General features: G+C 40.6%; 1 protein-coding gene across 1 annotated transcript in view; it reads right to left on the bottom strand.

Annotated features, from left to right (window-relative positions):
- Positions 1–16,734, bottom strand: part of LOC124779577 (Down syndrome cell adhesion molecule-like protein Dscam2) — a 432,737-nt gene that overhangs the window by 57,791 nt on the left and 358,212 nt on the right. The window contains exons 25-26 of the mRNA XM_047253719.1: positions 11,115–11,291; positions 8,716–8,904 (exon numbers count right to left, since the gene is read on the bottom strand). Coding sequence (XP_047109675.1) covers positions 8,716–8,904; positions 11,115–11,291 — 366 coding nt within the window. The remainder of the gene's footprint in view (positions 1–8,715; positions 8,905–11,114; positions 11,292–16,734) is intronic.

Genomic DNA, 16,734 nt, shown 5'->3' with positions numbered 1-16,734 from the left:
AAACAAATCATCCACAACCAGAGATTTGAAGGATCTAACCATGGATTGACACACAGTGGTAGCTGTAAAGTGCCCCAAAACTGGAATACACTGCATGTTGTAACTCACCAAACACAGAGTAACTGTAGGCAATGTCGGGGACCCCAAATTCACATAAGCTTGTGAGTTCAGCAATGTCACAGCTGCACCCTTGTCCACCTGTAGTCAGAGCACTTCATCCATCACTCATGCTTCAATAAACAGCTTTTTATCATTTGTAAGCATTGGAGACACGCAATTGACATCCATGTCCACATCTGCAGGAGAGAACTGGGAATGACACAAATACACTATATGTCCTCTTTTCCTACAGTTGTTGTAAGTCATCCAGCACTTAGGGCACACAGCTTGTCATGTTGCGTGAAACAGTATGGGCAAGATGGGAGCACTGAGTGCTGCCATGGCAGTGGTTGCTGTTGTTGTTATTGTTTGCATGTTGCTCTCCAGTGCAGCACTTAGGCTGCTGCGTTTGTACAGCTGACACATTGTACTCCCCATGAGAACTAACTGACACCTGATGACCAGGAACATGAGCCACCACAGCAATGTCACACTAAGCTTCAATCTGATCATCAGTAGCATGAAATACCTCAAAACATTGAGCAGTATTTAACAATTTAGCCAAAGATGGACTCTCACACTGTAGTGTGTACTGATGCTGCTCCTTGTCAGGAGCCAACTGTATGGTGGTATCACGGACATCTGAATCAGCATAGGAATCATTATGGGCATTGATAACAAACTGACATTAGTGACGGAGGCCTTGGAATATGGCCTCCCGAGCCCAGTAGAACAGGTGGGGCTGTTTATGACAACAGAAATTGACACATGCTGCAATGACATGTGTTTGCTAGTGGTGATAATTGGACATCAACTTACACATCTCGTTGAACAAAAGCGATGCTGATTCCTGGGGTTAACTGGCCCAACAACTGGTAAATGTGAGAGTAAATAAAAGAAATAAAGTTCTACATATGTTCACGTTAGTGACAGCAAAAGCAAGGAAGTGTTGCTGAAACTGCTTCTTGTAAGCCTTCCAATCTTTGACCACAGATTGTAAGGGAGGAAAAAGTGCCACATATGCTGATAGAATAGAAGCCCACATAGTAAACGTGGCAAACAAATTTGTGATAGCGACCATAAGAGCCTGTTGCTGCTGCTCAAGAAGGGATTTGAGCATTGCCTCCATTAACATGTGGACTGACAGAACAATCAAATAGACTGAGCACAAAGAAACGAACACCACACTCATCACTAAGTGTGTAATAATGCTAGATACAACCAATAGTGTGGCCACTAAAAACAAGTTTATTTATTCACGCTGGAGTAAATGACAAAACACGGAAACAGTTCAATAAACAGTAGAACACAATGTGAGGAGGAATGCTGGCTGTGCTGTCTCTGTGTGGAGGATGGTTCAAGCAGGCAGCATAGGGGGCCACGTGCTGTGCGCTCTAGTCTTGCAACCCACCACAGGTGGTATGTGGAGGCTGGCCCACATAGCTGTTGTTGGCAGACTATTTGAGGCATAGTGCACTGGGAGCCTGGTGCTAGGCACATATCCAGGTATTGTGTACAGGTGGGGTAAGGGGAGTGGGTGGGGGGGGGGGGGGGGGGGTGGACGCCTACTGTTTATAAAACACTTTCAGTAACAGTTAGATGATATTTGAGAAAATGAGAAGTGTTTTGTAGCAAGATGAAACCGCAAATACCATGTTATTCAAACTTTCTGGAAGATTAAAACTGTGTTCCAGACTGAGACTCAAACTCGGGACCTTTGCCTTTAGCGGGCAAATGCTCTACCATCTGAGCTACCCAACCACGACTCACGACTCGTCCTCACAGCTTCAGTTCTGCCAGTACCTCGTCTCCTACTTTCCAAACTTCACAGGAGCTCTTCTGCGAACATTGCAGAATTAAGCACTCCTGGAAGAAAGGATACTGTGGAGACATGGCTTAGCCACAGCCTGGGGGTGTTCCAAAATGAGATTTTCACTATGCAGCTAAGGTCCCGAGTTTGAGTCTTGGTAAAGCACACAGTTTTAATCTGCCAGAAAGTTTCATATCAGTGCACACTCCGCTGCAGAGTACACAGCAGAAACAGGGTCATACCTCCAACAAAAGCTTGTTACAACTACAAATGTTGACAATGGAAAGGTGATTGATGTGGCTATTACGTCAACATACTGTCACTGTACAAATGAACTGAGCAACCAACATAGTGATAAGTGTACAGCAAATTACTCAGGCAACAGTGGTGGTATGGAGGTTGCTGGAGTAAAGACAATATCTGATCACATTTCTCAGTGGTATGATGTATATTATTTACATTATTTGGGGGACAGTGATTCAAAAGCCTTTAGGCATGTTATGAAAAGTAAACCATATGGAAATGTTGAGATACAGAAGCTTGATAGTATGAGGCATGTTCAGAAAAGAATGGGAGCTAGACTTACATGTCGAAAGACGACAATGAAAGGAAAAATGCTAAGTGATGGAAAAATATTGGATGGTAAAGGGAGGCTGACTGATGCTGCAATAGACTATATTCAGAACTGTTATGGTCTAGCAATCAGGCAAACAACAGATGATGTGTAAGCTATGAGGAAAGCTGTATGGGCACTGTTTTTCCTCATTGCCTCTGCAAATGAGCATCCTACTCATGGGTTATGTCCTGATGATCAGAACAGTTGGTGTAAATATAATTGGGAAAAAACAACAGTAGAGAATTACAGTCATCACCACAGTTTACTAGTGGCTCTAATGGAGGAAATTAAACCAGTCTTCAGGGATCTGTTTGATGTAAACCTCCTGAAGAACACAAAACCCAAATGAAACTTTGACAGTGTAACATGGCATCATCTCCCAAAAACAGTGTTTGTGGGTTTTAACACACTTCATTTTGGTGTATATGATGCTGTCGCATCATTTAACCAAGGTCACAAAATTCCAGGTTCTTGAGCTACTGGGAATTCCCGTTGGCTCCCAGATGGTGAGTGTCAAGTTGGTCTTAGATCGGGCTAGGATACGAGATGCAGACAGCTCTCTCAAAAGTTTAGTAAAGGAGGCACAGATGATGAAAAGAGGCGCTGTGAAAAGATTTTGGAAAGCATTCAAAGATGAAGACTGTAGCTGCACACCAGGGCTATTTCAACTTTGAAGTAAATTTCCTGACAGTTTCATTTCCATCTTTAATGTACCTTTTCTCAGATTTTTACTGAAAATAGAACTGTCAAATTTTCTGTGAGTGATTGGACAGATAATGTGAAATGTACTGAAATGGTATTATGCCCATTAACTGCAAAACAAAAAATCACGAGCAATAATACGAAAAGTGTAGCTCATAGAGTAAAAATTTAATATTCGAGTCTTTGATCAAGATTTTACAGTATCATTGTTTCAACATTGACAGGACACATAGTGACAGAATTAACTCTCTAACTAATATAGATTATGAGAAAAGATACCTTATATCACATACAATTTTACATTGTGAAGCTGTCATTTCCATGTCCCCCTAACTCAAGCCCAAGCACAGCTCACATGGCACTAATGCTGGAAGCATCCCATACCCAAGCTCCATCTGTCGTTATCCATTCACACCATTTTTCCTTATGCTCACAGCTTCTCTGTATTGCTTTTTTTTCTCTGATTTCATGCACACATATCTCATATTTGGCATGCTTTGAACTGACTTCTACACGATGCTGCCATTGCATGGATGTTTCTGATATTATCGAGGCAGTCTCCAAGGACAACATTCACTTGTCCGAAAACAATGCACATACGTGTGGCACTTTAATTTTTATGTGTTTCTCACCATGGTTGCAGTGCTGATATAAGAGTGCAATCAAGGGCTCATACATGGAAGAACCCTGGAGATACTAAAAGGTATCAGATAGATTATATAATGGTAAGACAGAGATTTAGGAACCAGGTTTTAAATTGTAAGACATTTCCAGGGGCAGATGTGGACTCTGACCACAATCTATTGGTTATGACCTGTAGATTAAAACTGAAGAAACTGCAAAAAGGTGGGAATTTAAGGAGATGGGACCTGGATAAACTAAAAGAACCAGAGGTTGTACACAGATTCAGGGAGAGCATAAGGGAGCAATTGACAGGAATGGGGGAAATAAATACAGTAGAAGAAGAATGGGTAGCTTTGAGGGATGAAGTAGTGAAGGCAGCAGAGGATCAAGTAGGTAAAAAGACGAGGGCTAGTAGAAATCCTTGGGTAACAGAAGAAATATTGAATTTAATTGATGAAAGGAGAAAATATAAAAATGCAGTAAGTGAAACAGGCAAAAAGGAATACAAACGTCTCAAAAATGAGATCGACAGGAAGTGCAAAATGGCTAAGCAGGGATGGCTAGAGGACAAATGTAAGGATGTAGAGGCCTATCTCACTAGGGGTAAGATAGATACCGCCTACAGGAAAATTAAAGAGACCTTTGGAGATAAGAGAACGACTTGTATGAATATCAAGAGCTCAGATGGAAACCCAGTTCTAAGCAAAGAAAGGAAAGCAGAAAGGTGGAAGGAGTATATAGAGGGTCTATACAAGGGCGATGTACTTGAGGACAATATTATGGAAATGGAAGAGGATGTAGATGAAGATGAAATGGGAGATACGATACTGCATGAAGAGTTTGACAGAGCACTGAAAGACCTGAGTCGAAACAAGGCCCCCGGAGTAGACAATATTCCATTGGAACTACTGACGGCCGTGGGAGAGCCAGTCCTGACAAAACTCTACCATCTGGTGAGCAAGATGTATGAAACAGGCGAAATACCCTCAGACTTCAAGAAGAATATAATAATTCCAATCCCAAAGAAAGCAGGTGTTGACAGATGTGAAAATTACCGAGCTATCAGCTTAATAAGTCACAGCTGCAAAATACTAACACGAATTCTTTACAGACGAATGGAAAAACTAGTAGAAGCCAACCTCGGGGAAGATCAGTTTGGATTCCGTAGAAACACTGGAACACGTGAGGCAATACTGACCTTACGACTTATCTTAGAAGAAAGATTAAGGAAAGGCAAACCTACGTTTCTAGCATTTGTAGACTTAGAGAAAGCTTTTGACAATGTTGACTGGAATACTCTCTTTCAAATTCTAAAGGTGGCAGGGGTAAAATACAGGGAGCGAAAGGCTATTTACAATTTGTACAGAAACCAGATGGCAGTTATAAGAGTCGAGGGACATGAAAGGGAAGCAGTGGTTGGGAAGGGAGTAAGACAGGGTTGTAGCCTCTCCCCGATGTTGTTCAATCTGTATATTGAGCAAGCAGTAAAGGAAACAAAAGAAAAATTCGGAGTAGGTATTAAAATTCATGGAGAAGAAATAAAAACTTTGAGGTTCGCCGATGACATTGTAATTCTGTCAGAGACAGCAAAGGACTTGGAAGAGCAGTTGAATGGAATGGACAGTGTCTTGAAAGGAGGATATAAGATGAACATCAACAAAAGCAAAACAAGGATAATGGAATGTAGTCTAATTAAGTCAGGTGATGCTGAGGGAATTAGATTAGGAAATGAGGCACTTAAAGTAGTAAAGGAGTTTTCTATTTGGGGAGCAAAATAACTGATGATGGTCGAAGTAGAGAGGATATAAAATGTAGGCTGGCAATGGCAAGGAAAGCGTTTCTGAAGAAGAGAAATTTGTTAACATCCAGTATTGATTTAAGTGTCAGGAAGTCATTTCTGAAAGTATTCGTATGGAGTGTAGCCATGTATGGAAGTGAAACATGGACGATAAATAGTTTGGACAAGAAGAGAATAGAAGCTTTCGAAATGTGGTGCTACAGAAGAATGCAGAAGATTAGATGGGTAGATCACATAACTAATGAGGAAGTATTGAATAGGATTGGGGAGAAGAGAAGTTTGTGGCACAACTTGACCAGAAGAAGGGATCGGTTGGTAGGACATGTTCTGAGGCATCAAGGGATCACCAATTTAGTATTGGAGGGCAGTGTGGAGGGTAAAAATCGTAGAGGGAGACCAAGAGATGAATACACTAAGCAGATTCAGAAGGATGTAGGTTGCAGTAGGTACTGGGAGATGAAAAAGCTTGCACAGGATAGAGTAGCATGGAGAGCTGCATCAAACCAGTCTCAGGACTGAAGACCACAACAACAACAACAACATCAAGGGCTCTCTAAGTGCAACGGCACATCTCAGTCCTCAAAAATGTTTAATTCTAATATTTTGTTGGATAAGAAATGTTCAAACTGCATTGTGAAAGGTATATTTTGTATGAAGTGTACTTACAGACTACAAGAAAAGTGTGTGAATGTTAATTTAAAGCTCATAAAATGGAAAACGTTAGTTGTAATAAAAAGGACAAATGTATATCCACTACAAAGAAAAGAGATGATAAAAATGATTTCCTGTTAAGAAGTGATTTCACATTTAAAAAATGTTACTGTGCCAGATCAAAAGATTGATCTGCAATCCAGAATTTGGTCCCACCAGTTAAACAAATATTTTAAAAACATGCTGAATGTGAAAAAGAATACACCCAAAAATGGTACTGAAACAAAAGTACTGACAACTGCAGAGGTGTTTAATCCATGTGAGCATGAAATCCACAGCAGCAGTGAGGAAGAAATCTTAAGTGAACATGGAATCTGATTAGAGAAGGGAAAACTGTGTGCACAACCTCCAGGCTGGTAGTTCATGGTGTTATTCACATAAGATCGGTAAGTGATTCTTACATCAATACCAAACAGGACTATCGAAGGATGTTTAACATATACAGAGGCGGGCAGTACAAATGGTTACATATTTCTTTAACCCATGGGAGAATATCACAGAGATGCTGAAGAAAAGAACCTGAACTTGCAGACACCCATAGACAGATGCAATTTGTAATGTGAAAGAGTACTTACAAAATGATGTAAACAGATAGATAAAAAAGACCTACTCACCAAGGGGCAGCAGCAGAGAACACACACACACACACACACACACACACACACACACACACAAAGGGATTAACTTTTACAAGCTTTTTGAGCCAGTGGATTCTTCTTCTGGCAGAAGAGTTGAAGGGGAAGGAAGAGGGGTGACGGAAAAGGACTGGAGAGGTTTAGGAAAAGGGGTACAGTTCAGAAAATTCACCCAGAATTCTGTGTCAGGGGAGACTTACTGGACAGGATGAGAAGGAAAGACTGGAGAAGCAAAGATGGAAATAAAATAAAGATTCTGGAGTGGAATTAAAATTCAAAGTGAAAGGATTGAATGATACAATTCACTGATGACATTACTATAACGAGTGAAAGTGAGGAAGAATTACATGATCTCCTGAATGGAATGAACAGTCTACTGAGAACAGAATGTGGATTGAGAGAAAATCAAAGAAAGACAAAAGTAATGAGTATGTAGCAGAAAAGAGAACGGTGAGAAATGTAACATCAGGATTGATGGTCATGAAGTAGATGAAGTTAAGGAATCTACTACCTAGGCAGCAAAATAACCAACAACGGACAGAGCAAGGAGAACATCAAAGGCAAGATAGCACTGGTAAAAAGCACAGTCCTGGGTAAGAGAAGTCTACTAGTATCAAACACAGGCCTTAATTAGAGGAAGAAATTTCTGAGAATATACATTTGGAGAACAGCATTGTATAGTGGTGAAAAATGGACTGTGGGAAAACCAAAAAAGGAGAGAATTAAAGCATATGAGATGTGGTGCTACAGACGAATGTTGAAAATTAGGTGAACTGATAAGGTAAGGTTAAGGAGGTTCTGCACAGAATCAGAAAGGAAAGCAATATGTGGAAAACACTGACAAGGAGAAGGGACAGGATAAAGGACATCTGTTGAGACATCAGGGAATGACTTCTGTGGTGCTAGAGGGAGCTGGAGGGCAAAAACTGTAGGAGACAGAGATTGGAATACATCCAGCAAATAATTGAAGATGTAGGCTGCATGTGTTACTCTGAGATGAAAAGGTTGGCACGGGAGATGGATTCGTGGCCGGTCACATCAAACCAGTCAGAAGACTAAAAAAAATAAATTATTCTAAGTACAGAAATCTCTAGTGCCAAAAGGTGACAGCTACACAAAGAGCTTATCAACACCTTTTGGTCACACATGGTCACACAATTCCATGTCACGTGTCGCCAAACAAAAGGGTTAAGAGCAAAGCAACTTTTCTACAAATATTTACATGGAGCACACTATAGAGTGTGAATCTAGCATTAAGCCACATGCCTGCCAGGTAGAAACAACAGTTGGTGATAGTTCACAGTTGAGAGCTTATACAGAAGTGACACAGGTGTGTGGCACTAGGTGCCTGCCCCCTGTAGACTCCTGCATTGTTGACCTAGTGGCAGTTACTTCCTACTTTCTTGATACAAATGAATATGACCTGTGTTATGTGACGATTGTGGAGATTAAGTTAAATAACTTACACTGTCTACATTTCATCCCAACTGAGTCAATTATAAAGACATGTTTGTCACCCCTTGCCTACAGTGTCTCCCTGTGATTACTTGTCACTACAAATCTTTTGTGTTTTAATTCAGAGGTCCCAACAGATTTTACAGTCCCTGTAATGTGGGCTTTCACCATACATTATTTACTGATTATAATGCACAATGTTGATAAAAAGTATTGTACTCAGCTAACTATTAGATAATTTTCGCACTCTTAAGTAAATACATACCCAAAATTGGTGCACCTCCATCTTCCGGAGAAGTCCACTGTAGTTTAATGCTGTGATGGTCAGAACCAATAACTTCCAGTAAGGGAACTTCAGGAGGCAAAATTATAATGATCTTGTAACTTATTTTATCTTCACCGAACAAGTTTCTTGCATAGCATGAGTAGTTTCCCTCATTCTCCTTCTTCAAATCTAGCAAACAGACATGCAGCAAACATTTAGTTTTGGCTTACAATATTAAAAGGAAAGAAAGAAGCAACTGACTACACTTTAGGCAATGCCTATAGCAGAACAAAATTAACTCTCAATTGTTAATAACTGCCACCCCCAAACACCATTACAGAAAGGAAGATGCGATTCTTTCTCTGGGTGAAGGGTTAGCTAGCATATTGGGGGATTTTGGGAATGTTGGTGAGGCAAAGTTTGATGTTAAGAAATTCTGGCGTGTTAACATTGGGGGAGGACCACATTTGGATTGAGTGAACTGAGTCACGCAAGGTTCAACATTGGTCGACCCAGTTCATAAAGGCTTCTTCACCACTGTGGTTTTGAACCACAAAAATTACCTGGTGGAAGGACTGTGCCAGCTGTCAGATTCGTCCACCTAAAAACCCTGCCACAGTGACCCCATTCCAGAAATCCAACAGGATCGCCGGTCTATCCTCAAATCCTTAGGCCCATCCCAGAACCTCTCCCCTGAGTCCCTCTCTCCCATCACCTCTACCAATCCCTGCACTCCTACCTCCTACATGCTTCCTAAAGTCCATGAACCCAACCACCCAGGATGCCCCATTGTGGCCAGTTACTGGGCCTCCTGTGCCCCCCCCCCCAGTGAAAGAATCTCTGCTCTTGTAGGCCAACACCTTCAGCCTATTGCCTAAAACTTACCCTATTATAGAAATGCACCGACTATTTCCTCCATCAGCTCTCCATAGTTCCTGCCCCTGTTCGTCACTATTGATGCCACCTTCTTTGACACTAACATCTACAATGCCTGTGTCCTTGCCACTGCTGAACTCTACCTTTCCCAATGCCCAATGGATTCCAAACCTACAGCCTCATTATTGTTCACCATGACCATCTATATCCTCACCCACAATTACTTCACCTTTGAAGGCATCACCTACAAACAAATCCCTGGTATAACAATGGACAACTGCATGGCACCATCCTATGCCAACCTATTCATGGGGCATCTAGAGAAATCCTTCCTAACTATCCAGAATCCTAAACCCCCTCACCTTGTTCAGATTCATTGATGACATCTTCATGATCTGGATCGAAGGTGAGGACACTATCCACAGTCCTTCACAATCTCATCATCTTCTCCCCTATTCATTTCACCTGGTCCTCTCAAGACAAACCACCTTGCTCGATGTCGATCTACACCTCTGAAGTGGGAACATCAACTCCTCCATCCATATCAAACCTACCAACCACCAGCAATATCTCCACTATGACACCTGCTGCTCTATCTATATCACCATCTGTGCTGAATGATTGCTGTCTCTGCATGATCTCCCAAGGCAATGATGTTATCAACATTGCTAGGCGGCAATGTTACTAAGTTCTTACACAGTCTACAACACTAGTTACTGCCCACCGTGGAATTCTAGACTGAGCCACACACAACTGATTTCAGCAAAGTGTACGGGCCTGAAAATGGCATTGACACAACACCGAAACTAGTAGTAAAGTAAATAAAAAACCTGAAGTACAGCTGGAGGAATTTCATTTTTAATAAAAATTATACCAGCTGTGTCCCACCTTCATCCAGTTTAAATATGGATATATGAAGATTAATGGTTTCTAGCTGACTCCGTCTTTTCCCTCCCCCCTCTATTCATTAAAATTTCATTCTCCTTGTATTCACACGAACATTTTGCCAAAAACATTACAATGAGAGATTTCCTTGGAAGAGTTTGCATTCCACTGTGTTGGCTGTAATTACATCACTTGAATTTTTCTCTATTCAGTCTGCTGTTTATCTCTTAGTTACAGTATTTATGTTTAGTAAATGACTGTGTAAATTTGTCACTTTGTTTCTCCAGAAACTTACACGATGCCACATTTGTGAAATCAGAGGCATTTTACTAGCTGTTAAACTGCATTTGTTTCACATTGCTTACCTTAATTTGCACTGTTGGCAATTACGGTAACTACTACAGAAACCAGCATGATGTCACTAATACATTATCATCTTACTAGTCTTCACAAATTTGGTTAAAATTCCATAAATGTTGGAACTGTGATAGTTGCTGTGGATATTGATTCATTGTACCTAATTGGTTCTGAAAGACTATTGCTTCAAGATAGGAATTTCATTATTTACGAAACATAAGAAATAAGCAAAAATAGAAATGAAATGGAATAAGAATTCTTGAAGAAAGTTAATTACTTACTTGCAATGAGAAGAGAGTTCTTGGATATTCTAAATCTGGAGTCAGTTTTCAGAATCTCCTTCCCATGCTGCCACCAAACATTTGGTGTTGGGTTGCCAATAGAAATGCATGCAAGTGCCACATGAGAGTCTAGAGCCTCATGTAAAACTTGGGAAAATGATGCAATTCGAGCAGGAGCTGAAAATGATTGTAAGATTAATATTGTAGCATAAATATACTTTAGATAAATATATTCCACAGTAAAGGTGAAAGCAACAACAGGAACTTCAAAATTATAAAAGCTGCACATCATGTCAAAGACTACAGTTTGGTCTTACTGTTTGGTGTAGCTTGATACAATTTTTCAACCTCAAACTTTGTCCTTGTACTGTGCCAAATTTCAACATAGGAGGTTAACTCTATGGCAGTAGGTGGGTGTACAAAGCATACCACAATATTAATACGACAGATGCTGCAAATTTGTGCAACTCTCAAATATGTTTATTTATTTATTTATTTATATAATAGAAGGAAACATTCCACGTGGGAAAATTTTTATATAAAAACAAAGATGAGGTGACTTACCGAACGAAAGCGCTGGCAGGTCGATAGACACACAAACAAACACAAACATACACACAAAATTCAAGCTTTCGCAACAAACTGTTGCCTCATCAGGAAAGAGGGAAGGAGAGGGGAAGACGAAAGGAAGTAGGTTTTAAGGGAGAGGGTAAGGAGTCATTCCAATCCCGGGAGCGGAAAGACTTACCTTAGGGGGAAAAAAGGACAGGTATACACTTGCACACACGCACATATCCATCCACACATACAGACACAAGCAGACATATTTAAAGGCCTGGTCGTTGTGGGGGTGTTGTGAGGGTGACATGGTATTAGAAAGTGGAAAGTGTAACATGAGGTGAAATGAAAATGAAAATAAAAATATATGGGCCTTTAAATATGTCTGCTTGTGTCTGTATGTGTGGATGGATATGTGCGTGTGTGCAAGTGTATACCTGTCCTTTTTTCCCCCTAAGGTAAGTCTTTCCGCTCCCGGGATTGGAATGACTCCTTACCCTCTCCCTTAAAACCCACTTCCTTTCGTCTTCCCCTCTCCTTCCCTCTTTCCTGATGAAGCAACAGTTAGTTGCGAAAGCTTGAATTTTGTGTGTATGTTTGTGTTTGTTTGTGTGTCTATCGACCTACCAGCGCTTTCGTTCGGTAAGTCACCTCATCTTTGTTTTTATATTTATTTATTTATTTCAACAGGAAGTCATCTTTTTAAAGTAAGAGTCATTTGGGTCTACTAAAGTCTACATTTGTCTGTTCCTTTCTACATTCCTCCTTGAAATTTTAAATGTTCAGTACAGATTCTAAGACACAAACTGCAAAAAATACTGTTCAATCTGCCTTTTGATTCTGGACATTATGTTCCTCTACCTGCAAGTTATTTTTATAGCTTGCTTATGTGGAAACTATTAAACGCAATACTGTGTTAAAAATTGTTCTCTTGGGTTAGTTTATAGCACTAACAAATGCATAACACAAATAAATACGGTAGTATTTTACAGAAATTATGCAATTAAGAGTGGCTTTGGATATGTAAAATAAGGGAAAGCAACCACTCACCTACAACTAGGGACCGGAAAAGTTCACATTGTGCAATAACCGCAAAATACATGTTATTTTGCTCCAAAATGGAAAATTACTTAATAGATGCTATTTCACACTGAATTGTATCCAGATGAACCATTTTATCAGAGATAGTCTGAAATAGCTATATTTTCTCCACATAAATATAAAAAATGTAACCAGCTTTCGGTTACTGTTATCGCACATCATCTGGCGAAGCCCAGTTTGGAAAGATAATGTGCATAAGAACCTGTTTGCAAAATAAAAAGTACATGAATGCAAGGATGTATCAACGCGCACAATGCTCTGCTGCCATGTCAATTGTGGGCAGTTGAAGGGAGATACAAGCCAGTTAATGCAATGTAGTACTCAGACATGCAACCTATTATTTTATAACAGAGAAAAGTGTATGTTTGTTTCTTAGCTAAAGTTCAAATGTTTGAATAATGTAGACAATTTTAACATGTTAAATTAGGGGTAATGCAGGAGTAGGTTTAATAATGAATAGGAAAATAGGAATGCGGGTAAGCTACTACAAACAGCATAGTGAACGCATTATTGTGGCCAAGATAGATCCGAAGCCCACGCCTACTACAGTAGTACAAGTTTATATGCCAACTAGCTCTGCAGATGACGAAGAAATTGAAGAAATGTATGATGAAATAAAAGAAATTATTCAGATTGTGAAGGGAGACGAAAATTTAATAGTCATGGGTGACTGGAATTCGAGTGTAGGAAAAGGAAGAGAAGGAAACGTAGTAGGTGAATATGGATTGGGGGACAGAAATGAAAGAGGAAGCCGCCTGGTCGAATTTTGCACAGAGCACAACATAATCATAACTAACACTTGGTTTAAGAATCATGAAAGAAGGTTGTATACATGGAAGGACCCTGGAGATACTAAAAGGTATCAGATAGATTATATAATGGTAAGACAGAGATTTAGGAACCAGGTTTTAAATTGTAAGACATTTCCAGGGGCAGATGTGGACTCTGACCACAATCTATTGGTTATGACCTGTAGATTAAAACTGAAGAAACTGCAAAAAGGTGGGAATTTAAGGAGATGGGACCTGGATAAACTAAAAGAACCAGAGGTTGTACACAGATTCAGGGAGAGCATAAGGGAGCAATTGACAGGAATGGGGGAAATAAATACAGTAGAAGAAGAATGGGTAGCTTTGAGGGATGAAGTAGTGAAGGCAGCAGAGGATCAAGTAGGTAAAAAGACGAGGGCTAGTAGAAATCCTTGGGTAACAGAAGAAATATTGAATTTAATTGATGAAAGGAGAAAATATAAAAATGCAGTAAGTGAAACAGGCAAAAAGGAATACAAACGTCTCAAAAATGAGATCGACAGGAAGTGCAAAATGGCTAAGCAGGGATGGCTAGAGGACAAATGTAAGGATGTAGAGGCCTATCTCACTAGGGGTAAGATAGATACCGCCTACAGGAAAATTAAAGAGACCTTTGGAGATAAGAGAACGACTTGTATGAATATCAAGAGCTCATATGGAAACCCAGTTCTAAGCAAAGAAAGGAAAGCAGAAAGGTGGAAGGAGTATATAGAGGGTCTATACAAGGGCGATGTACTTGAGGACAATATTATGGAAATGGAAGAGGATGTAGATGAAGATGAAATGGGAGATACGATACTGCATGAAGAGTTTGACAGAGCACTGAAAGACCTGAGTCGAAACAAGGCCCCCGGAGTAGACAATATTCCATTGGAACTACTGACGGCCGTGGGAGAGCCAGTCCTGACAAAACTCTACCATCTGGTGAACAAGATGTATGAAACAGGCGAAATACCCTCAGACTTCAAGAAGAATATAATAATTCCAATCCCAAAGAAAGCAGGTGTTGACAGATGTGAAAATTACCGAACTATCAGCTTAATAAGTCACAGCTGCAAAATACTAACACGAATTCTTTACAGACGAATGGAAAAACTAGTAGAAGCCAACCTCGGGGAAGATCAGTTTGGATTCCGTAGAAACACTGGAACACGTGAGGCAATACTGACCTTACGACTTATCTTAGAAGAAAGATTAAGGAAAGGCAAACCTACGTTTCTAGCATTTGTAGACTTAGAGAAAGCTTTTGACAATGTTGACTGGAATACTCTCTTTCAAATTCTAAAGGTGGCAGGGGTAAAATACAGGGAGCGAAAGGCTATTTACAATTTGTACAGAAACCAGATGGCAGTTATAAGAGTCGAGGGACATGAAAGGGAAGCAGTGGTTGGGAAGGGAGTAAGACAGGGTTGTAGCCTCTCCCCGATGTTGTTCAATCTGTATATTGAGCAAGCAGTAAAGGAAACAAAAGAAAAATTCGGAGTAGGTATTAAAATTCATGGAGAAGAAATAAAAACTTTGAGGTTCGCCGATGACATTGTAATTCTGTCAGAGACAGCAAAGGACTTGGAAGAGCAGTTGAATGGAATGGACAGTGTCTTGAAAGGAGGATATAAGATGAACATCAACAAAAGCAAAACAAGGATAATGGAATGTAGTCTAATTAAGTCGGGTGATGCTGAGGGAATTAGATTAGGAAATGAGGCACTTAAAGTAGTAAAGGAGTTTTCTATTTGGGGAGCAAAATAACTGATGATGGTCGAAGTAGAGAGGATATAAAATGTAGGCTGGCAATGGCAAGGAAAGCGTTTCTGAAGAAGAGAAATTTGTTAACATCCAGTATTGATTTAAGTGTCAGGAAGTCATTTCTGAAAGTATTCGTATGGAGTGTAGCCATGTATGGAAGTGAAACATGGACGATAAATAGTTTGGACAAGAAGAGAATAGAAGCTTTCGAAATGTGGTGCTACAGAAGAATGCAGAAGATTAGATGGGTAGATCACATAACTAATGAGGAAGTATTGAATAGGATTGGGGAGAAGAGAAGTTTGTGGCACAACTTGACCAGAAGAAGGGATCGGTTGGTAGGACATGTTCTGAGGCATCAAGGGATCACCAATTTAGTATTGGAGGGCAGTGTGGAGGGTAAAAATCGTAGAGGGAGACCAAGAGATGAATACACTAAGCAGATTCAGAAGGATGTAGGTTGCAGTAGGTACTTGAGATGAAAAAGCTTGCACGGGATAGAGTAGCATGGAGAGCTGCATCAAACCAGTCTCAGGACTGAAGACCACAACAACAAACAAATTAGGTGACAGATGTTTTGAACTGTGCCTGCATCATATGATTGGGGGGGGGGGGGGGGGTGGAAGAAGAGTGGGAGCGAAGGCAGTAGACAATCTGGACAGAAGAGAGAAGGGGAAAGGTAAGATGAGGGAGTCGAAAACATGTTAGTGAAGGTTTAGGCAGTGGAACTGCGAGAGCACAGGTTAAGCTGGAGAGACAATTGCCACTTGCTTAGTTCAAAGATACTTGTGCTGGAAGGGATTGTCAAAATGGCTCATGTAGTGCAGCAACTGTTGAAGCATTTGTGTTGTGGTGCATAGAATGTTTGGCCTCTGGGTGGTCAAGTTCACGGTTTGCCACAGTTTGGCAGTGGCCATTGATGCAAGTAGACAGTTCATTACTTGTCATGACCACATAGAATGTTGTGCAGTAATTGTAGCATGGCTAATATATAAGATGGCTACTTCCAGACGTGGCCCTGCCTTTTATTGGGTAACAAAAGCCTGTGACTAGACTGCAGTAGGAGGTGGTGGGTGGGTGTATGGGACTGGTCTTGCACCTTCATCAATCACAAGGAAATGACCCATGAGGTGCAGGATTGGAACAGGGATGGGCAAGAATATTCTGTAGGTTGGGTAGGCAGGAGAACACCACGCTGTGTGATGCTTGTAGGATTTTGTGCAGTATATCCCTCATCTCAAGGCACAATGAGAAGCCCTGGTGACGAATGCGATTGAGCTTTTCAAGGCCAGCATTATCCTGGGTGATCTGAGGAGAGCTGGTTGGTGGCTGGTTAACAGGGTTAATTGTATCAGAGGAGGACGTGGCACGGGAAACCTTTTTATGAATTAACTATGTAGGATATT

The sequence above is a fragment of the Schistocerca piceifrons genome, chromosome 1 (assembly GCF_021461385.2).
Source record: "Schistocerca piceifrons isolate TAMUIC-IGC-003096 chromosome 1, iqSchPice1.1, whole genome shotgun sequence".
In the NCBI taxonomy this organism is placed as follows: Eukaryota; Metazoa; Arthropoda; class Insecta; order Orthoptera; family Acrididae; genus Schistocerca; species Schistocerca piceifrons.
Note: the sequence above shows the minus strand (reverse complement) of the source record. Positions and strands in the feature narration are given on the sequence as shown.